The sequence below is a fragment of the Manacus candei genome, unplaced genomic scaffold (assembly GCF_025592945.1).
Source record: "Manacus candei isolate 608988 ecotype Guabito, Panama unplaced genomic scaffold, ASM2559294v1 h1tg000011l, whole genome shotgun sequence".
In the NCBI taxonomy this organism is placed as follows: Eukaryota; Metazoa; Chordata; class Aves; order Passeriformes; family Pipridae; genus Manacus; species Manacus candei.
Window position 1 is genome coordinate 26,091,623 of NW_026138059.1, and position 8,315 is coordinate 26,099,937.

Here is an 8,315-nt window from a genome sequence, read left to right on the forward strand (position 1 = left end):
CAAATTTCAATGAGCAGGGGAACATTGCACTAAAATTACATTTAATAATTTTTCCAAGAATCATTCCCATTAAATACTTCAGGGTTTGTGCTCAATTCAGTGACTTGTGCTAGAAAAGCACTTATGCCTCAAAGCGGTTTTATGAATTTACAATTGTCAATTTGTTACTATTTTTCTACAATAACTTTTGAAATAGATATTGCAAGATAAAACATATTTATTGAATGTTAAAAAACAAAAAACCCACAAAACTGTCAAAATCTCATCCTTAAGACTGTTCCTCATCAAAGATTTACTCCTGTAACCTTGGGCACTGTTTTTGTCTAAAAATGTCATCTGTAGTTCAGTTACGAAATAAATATAATTAAAATTCATGTTTTGAATGAGCTTTCAAATGTTAAACTTCATGATTATAATCACTTGGATTAGAATAAAGGTTTAAGAGCTAATATGTAGCTTTAACCCTGAGGTCTTTCTATATCTTGTTGAGAAGATAACAGAAAATGTTCTGATGCTTATGCAACACAGGCTGGCTGAAGCAGTAAACACTAAAGGAAGGGGATTACTGTGTTCTAGCAGTCAGAACATAGAGTCTGAAATATTAAATGCAATAATTATAATAATAAATCAGAGTGAAACATCTTGGGTTACCGATATAGCTTAAAGTCTAAGGTCTTCCTGTATCTTGTTACAGACATAAGGTAAAATGTTCCAATGTTATTCCAGGCAGACTATCTGGGACTAAATGTTATGAGTGAACGGATTATTGGAACCTGGTAGAGGAAGAGCAAGGCTGAAACTATTGAATGTAGTTAATCACTGGGTCATTTGTGGGTTGACAAGAGTATGAACGTTTTTTGTAAGGCATTGGTAATGACATTAAAGGAACGTTCATCTGCTGCTTAAAAGGCAAATGTCCTCTAATAAATACAAAAAATGGCTACTGTCTGCCAATTGTCTTTTAGTGCACTCTGGTTTTCCTTTGTTCCTGTGTGAATAAAAATCTGGTTGTAGCTTCATCAACATGGGGAGAGGAAGAAGGAATTAATATTTAATTTGGGTATTTTTACGCATGAGTTAGTTATCGCTGATCATTTGTCACAGGGCACAAGAATCCTGAATAAATAATCGAGAAATTGGTTGGAATGATAATTCAACTATAAATCTGAAAATGCATGAAAGATACTGATGAGGTCTAACAAGCCTGATTTCTGCAAAAGGCTATATATTCTGCCCTAAAATTTTGTGTACTAAAGTGATAAAGAACACAGTTGACCTAATTTCAATTTCAAGATGGACTTTTAGCAATATTCTGTATAAGTAGCTAGAAAAAGGAGAAATCATGAGATAAAATGACAGTCATGAATCAAAAACTAACTAGGATGGGAGGAAGCAAAGAATAAAATGAGATAATTATTTTTCCTTTAGTAAACTTCATGTTTGATATACTAAGACTCCAAATACTAGAGACACAATTTTTCACATGCTGAAAATACTTATTTCATTAAGACCAAACAGGACTTTAAAAGTCAAGAAAACATTAATTAAGTAAACGGGTAACATGATTCAAGTGAAATTAAGGGCGAGTAAATTAAGATTAATATCATGAAGGTTTCTACCAAGATGTGTCAGAAAGTGAGCAGTGGAAATGCCTCTGAAAGGTTTCGGGAAGGGGGGATGAAAATACTCAAAGGCTGGAAAAAAGCTCGTTTAGAAAAGATCAACATTTTACCCTATTAGTGAAAGTGTATAATGAATCTGCTGTTTGTCACGAAAGAATGGAAACAAAAAACAGTAGAAAATTCTGAATTCTGCTGATTTTAAAAGATTTGAGAATATGTCATGAAATTGAAATATGGATAATTGAAAACCAAAATATTTTTTTATTCAGTGTATATCCACGTTGAGGAAACAGTTGCCTCAGGGAGGATTTGATGTCAAAAGAATTAAGCAAAAGTGATTGCCTAGGTGTCTAGTTTTAATAACTAACTTTAAATATTTTGAAGGTAGTACTACACCTCATGCTTCAAAGCTGAAACAGTTTTGGTCTTGAAGATCTGGATTAGACTCAAGATGTATATTTAAGAATAGGACTGTTAACCTGTACTCCCCTTTTTTAGGATTCTTATGCCTTCCCCTAGAGCACCTAGAGTTGAGTTGTTAGCATAGAATACAGAGTTTAACTCTGGTAGGAGCATATCTGAAAAATACAGATAATACCCATGTCTTATAAGTTTTAAACTATACACAGTCAAATGTATACAAGATAAACCTCTTTTTGTAGGAAACTTATTTGTATTGAAAAACTTCTAAATAAGTTTGACTGCATTCTATGGATGTGTATACAAAACGTAACACCAATAAAAAGCAGTTCAGATATATCCTTTAATAGCAAGATCTTTAAAAGGCAACTGTTAGCAAAGGTGTAGCACAAATGTACAAAGGATGTGAGAGCAGTGGCTTTGTGTTGCCTTTCTGTAGAGCTATAATTAAAGGGTATCTAAATATTTTAATATTTATGTGCTTTCTAAATTTGTTTTGTGTATCTGTTTTGCCAAGAAATTAGAATTAATTAAAACCTGCAAGTAGATACAAGGCCTGTGACAGGGAATTCTTACGATAAAGAAGTACAGTTCACACAGAAGCTTTTCCTCATCTTTGCTTCATACCTTTTGTGACTGTTTTGATTTGTATAAATTTCTGGGGTCAACCGTAAATGAGTAAATGTCGTCTGTTAACTCTGCAACATGCATATAATGTTTTGGCTTTTTTTTTTTTTTTTAAGTGAATGAATTTTTAGTGTCTGAAGGCCCTGTCCTGCTGGATATGCGTATTAAGCACCTAATGAAAACAAAGCAATTAACGCAAGCTACTGCCCTGGCAAAACTCTGCTCTGACCATCCAGAAATCAGTGCAAAAGGCAATTTCAAACAAACCTACCTGGTCTGTCTTTGTTCAGGATCACCAAATGAAAAGCTAATGGAAGAAGTAAGTAAAAAACTGAAGGATTTTTTTTTTAGGCTCATTTCTTTAATGATAATAAAATCACTAGTCATAGGCTCGCTTTCTGTAGAAGAGGTTTTTCTCTTAAAATATGATCTAAAGATATTTTTGGTATTTTGTTTCTTCTTTTCATTTAAGTCAATTCTAAACTGAGTAGTCATGACTCAAAACACTTGTGGGAGTGTTAATATTAAGTTGCTAGTAGGCATTTTCTGCTTGTAGGCATTTCTCTGCCACAACTTTTTTAATTTTACTTGAAGTATTTTAAAACTCTGCCTCAGATTGCATTAGTAAGATGAAGATAATGGTTTTCCGATTCTTACTATTTTAGCTATAGCTTTTTGTGTACCTAATACATAGAATGGGGCCCTTTAGATGCTACTTGCAGTTCAGAGAATAAATGTAACCTCTTTTGACCCAAATTCCTGGGTGCGATAGAAGGTGAAATCAGATACTTCATCTGGTTTGTAATATAAAATCCTTCTAATTTAAATTCAGAAGTCAAACAGGAGATGACAGTTTTGCTCTTTTGCATTCTTTCAGGTGGCATCTTCATTTCTTATCCCATCCCAAAGTTTTAGCTGAGCTTTTTTCCTTCTTAAAGGATAATTAACTGCAATCGTCGCTTTTCTTGTCTGTCTGTATCTCTACTGTCTTTTTGTTATTGCTGTCTTTTTATGTTAATAAAAAGTATTAAGCATATTGCAGTTGATCATAAAGAGATGAAAGCTATGCACTGATTTGAGCTGAAAAAGTTTCCTACCCTAGTTTAGACTAAATTCCAAGATGACAGCTTCTCACTGACCTTGTTCTTCAGCTCAGTAGGATTCGATTTGTCTTGCTCTCCCAGCTCTAACTGCTGCAAACCCTGCCCGAACAGGCTCAGGAGGGGCTGTGAAAGGGCTGTGCAGTCTTATCCTTGTTTCTTGAAGACATTCAATGGAACTTGGAATTTATGAGCCTGCAAATATGCTCCCCTTTATTACTCAGCCCCACCGTGCTCCCAGAGCAGAATGGACTCGTTCAGTGAATGAGCTGTGAATCCCCAAAAGGAAGGGGGGGGAGCCTTTTTTCTTTGGATGCCATAATGTACTGCTAAGTTCAAATTGAGTTATCACAGAGAACCTAATTCAGATATTTCCAATCTTTGGGTTGCTTGGATTGCTTAGATTTGCAGCTTCAGCTTGCAGCAATGTTTCCAGTATTACTAATCATTCTGGAAAGATCACGTATTACCAAGAGAAGGCAGATATGCTTTAACATGTCAAGGTGGACTTATGAACTGAGAAGGACAGTAATTTTGTAGTGTGAGAACAGCAAGAAAATTGTAAAAAAAAATAAACTGTAAAAAACTATATTAGTGGTGTGAAAATTTTTATATCTGTTAGACAGAAAAGTAGCATTTGAGGTCATTTTCAGCTTGAATTAGTCTAGTAGTTTGCTTCAATAATGTGAAGAATTCAGATCTGCAGTATGTGAAATGCTAGACTGACAGACTTCATGGCTGGACCTACACAGACCTTTGTTGAAAACTGGGTCCCTTAGGAAGTCTGAGAGGTTGGTAAAGCTTTTCATGAAAAAAATTGTGTTATTGTAAGTTCAGTTTGCCATATTCTTCTCTAAGCTTTTAATTGATAGTCCCTGTCTGAAATGGGGCACTGAGCAAAGCAGACCTTCAGTCTAAATTGCTATAACAGTTATACTGTTCCATCTTAAGAAAGGCAGTTTTCTTTAGAAGATGACTTTGAGGTTATTAAACCTCAAATGACGTTCAGTGAAAGGTTATGAGTATATTCCTAAAGTGTCAATTTAGAGGTAAAAATGAGTAGTTGTACTGTTCAACATTGTAGTTTGATTGCTGGAGCAGTAGCTGGATGCCACGGTGCCCAATGCAGCTGTGCTGCCACCTTATCCGAAGTACTTATCCAAACCACATGGGTGTTGGAGTGGACACTTCTGGTTCTTGCTTTGGAGGGTCTTGTGATTTCTGAAGAGAGAATTCCAACAGTGCTGCTGCCATGGTCAAACTATTCTTTAGCTGCTGGTGTCAAAGAATAAATACTAGCATGTCCTGCCAGATGCACTAATTGATGTAATCAGGCCAGTCTGATGAGAATCAAATTAGACAGTAGTTGTTATAACAAGTGCGCTGGTTCAGTACTGATACAGCTGTCTAGTACTACTGGGCAAATGTGGTTTTTCCTTTGATATGCCATGAAACTAAGAACTTTAACAAACAAATTATATTCTAGAGACTGTAGTGTTCTTCTAGAAGAGCATTCAGTTGACCTGCTTCTTAATGTACAGCTTTCCTTTTCCTTTGTATCTTTGATTTTTTAAAAAAATACTGGAGCATTTGTGTTAAACTTCAGATCACCCAGCTGTAGTATTAAGCAGTAGTAACATCAGGGACAAGTAAACCGAGTTAGAATTTCAGGTAGTTTTATTTCTGTGTTAGGCTGCAATTTAAAGCTATAAATCTGTGTATCACAATTATAAGATTAATGTAATATATATTAGTAATTAATGTTGTACTTCAAAATTCTTAGGTTACTGGGACAGTAGATACAAATAAGTCATATGTCTGAGAAACTAGTTTATATTCACTTCAATAAAACGGTTTTTCTGGTGACATAGTCAGTTTTGACAATCTGTCTAGGAATGTACTGATTTGTTTTTTAAGCTCATCTAAATATTCACCAAGTTCTAAATTACTATCTTTGCAAAGGCTCAGATGACTGAAATTGAAAACACTTTCTTAGTCTTGTTCTTTTCTTGTTCTATCCTTTCCTCCCTTCTAGATTACAGAAGTGGATTGCAAAGATGCTCTGGAAATGATCTGTAACCTAGAGTCTGATGGAGATGAAAAAAGTGCTCTAATTTTGTGTGCAGCATTTCTATCTCGCCAGCTGCAGCAAGGGGAGATGTACTGTGCCTGGTGAGTTTGAATCTTGTTTTTGTCTAGTGGAACAAAAATTTGGTCTGGAAAAGTTAGAGCTGATACATAAGCCATAAGTGAATTTTCTTCAGCTGATAAAATCTGTGAGCTAAACAGGAGGGAGATAAGGCTCTTGGAGAGCTTAAAAAAAAAAGGATTATGAGAATTTGAAGGCCAAACATGTGATGAGGCAAATACCAATAGCTGGTTAATAATTTTTCTGTAGAAATAAGAAATTGAATATCTACAGGCAACTAGTCAACATTATGTCAACATTTAATGGGTAAGTACTGTTCCCATTTGTCCTTCTGTAATAACACAATGTTTCTTTTTCTAATGCACTTTTATTAAAGGAGGAGCTCTTCACTACTATAACTACAGTAATAAATTAGATGGAGATACTTGTTGTTTAGGGCTTCCTTTCTTTAATGTGGGAGCAAATAACTGGTCTTTGTTGGCAGATATTTGAGCTGTTAGAGTCTGAATTTCCATCTGCTAACTTGCAAACCTGTACAATTCCTGAAGGATTAGCTTTGTTTGTGCATCTTTTTATGTGCAGCAGCAGGAGAAAACTGCTAATGCAGGATTTTGCTTCAAGAGATTCTGGTAAAAGTTAGGGGGTTACACCATTCCACAAGGTGCTAGGAACTCTTGGCTATTTGCACCTTAGGAGGAATGAAGTAGTGAGATAAAGTAGATGATAATTACTGTTTGGTGTTGGGGGGCTAATTTCTCACTAAATCACAGTCAGATTCAGCTCTTAAAGCAGAGCAACTTGAGGAAAAAAATGCATCTACCACAGAGAAAAGGCAATCTTCTATAGCAGTTAGTAATTAGTAAAAGTTCAGGAGCGTACAGTTCCAGTCAAACTACTGTACAAGACCTTTCTTTTTTTTTTTTTTTTTTTAAGACCACATCATGAGTCTGTAAATTATGTAGCATAAAGTATGGTAATACTGGTTTTATTCTGAACTGACCTTCTGGAACTGAGTCATTGTCATAATTTTTAAATTTAGATACTAATAGCATGGGTATTTTAATAAAAGCTTTTCTTGCTAAGATAATGTTTGAATAAATTCAGATTTTTTCCTTTTCCAAAGACAAAATGGAAACTGTTCTCAGTCTTGCATTTCTTGTGATCAGATCAGTGGTTACATTGCTGGCCCTGAAATATTGTTCTCTTGTTCTAGGGAACTGACTCTTTTCTGGAGTAAACTGCAGCAAAGGGTAGAGCCTTCTATTCAAGTGTATCTAGAGAGATGTCGTCAACTGTCTGTGTTAACTAAGACTGTTTATCACATTTTCTTCCTGATTAAAGTAATTAATTCAGAGGTAAGGATACTCGTAAAAGAATATTTTTGGCACTTTTAATAGAACTGTAATCAGGAAAATTTATGAAAGCTTCTTGGATAGCCTGTCTTGCTGTACAGCATCAACCTTGGGGCAATCCTAACTGGTTTTAGGAAAGGCTATAGCAACTTCTTTCTACATTAAAAGTTGATTCATTTTGAATCATTAAAGCTTCCTTGTTTCTTTGGAAAAAAATGGGTGTGGGGGGCAGGGCCAGTAGACAGAAAATCTGACTGCCAGCAACTGAGATGAAGGAAACACTGAAGGTGAGGCTATTAGCCTCTACTATTGCCCGTGTCCTCTACATGAGGTATTTTCTGTAAGCAGGCCCTAACATTCCTCCTCATTATTTTCTGTATTTCAGAAATTACAGAAAATGGAGAGGAAAAGCTTATGAGGCAAGGAAACGAAGGGTGTATATTAATATATAAGAAAAGTAAAATTACAGAAAGCTTAAAAAGAAAAAAGAAATTACAAAAAAGAAACCCTTTTTAATTGCTTATTTTAATAAATTAAATACTTGCCTTTTGTGGACTTAGATCCAATGTTATATTAAAACTGTTCATATATCTCGGCTAACCTCACCTTCTAATTTTCTTAATTTCCTTAGTAGTTGCAATATTTAATATTGATAGTTAAACTGAGCTCTTACGAAGCTTTTTAGTTGGGAGATTTCTGTAAGTCAGGATATTAATTCTAAGAATAAAAATTCCAGTTTTCCTTTTGCAGTGTTCTGGTATTGCTAATCATGATCATCTAATCTTAAGGATTGTTTTTTTCCAAAGATCTGAAATAAATTGGAATTAGGGGGGGAGGAAATAACTTCCACGGAGTCTTATGATATTAAGAGCTCTGTCTGTTCCATGCCATATTCATTTTTTTCCAGTGAGTAGTGGATCATTTCACTGATGGCAGAAATTGGAGACCACTTAGGTAGTAAACTGGTGCATTCATAAATTCGCTGGACTTTATTCTCATGTATACCACAGCCTCTCTGTGCAGCCCTGGCAGCATAAAAAGTTTG

The 8,315-nt window shown here is 35.0% G+C and overlaps 1 protein-coding gene across 3 annotated transcripts in view; it reads left to right on the top strand.

The window, feature by feature from the left end:
- The window catches only part of ZNF292 (zinc finger protein 292), a 56,130-nt gene that overhangs the window by 35,520 nt on the left and 12,295 nt on the right, over positions 1 to 8,315 (top strand). For 2 of the 3 annotated variants that reach the window (XM_051777909.1, XM_051777911.1), the window contains 3 exons: positions 2,786 to 2,988; positions 5,805 to 5,941; positions 7,132 to 7,273. In XM_051777909.1, the coding sequence (XP_051633869.1) occupies positions 2,786 to 2,988; positions 5,805 to 5,941; positions 7,132 to 7,273 (482 nt within the window). Of the gene's footprint in view, positions 1 to 2,124; positions 2,212 to 2,783; positions 2,989 to 5,804; positions 5,942 to 7,131; positions 7,274 to 8,315 lie in introns of those variants that run through there. The other variant, XM_051777912.1, reaches the window with a different exon arrangement.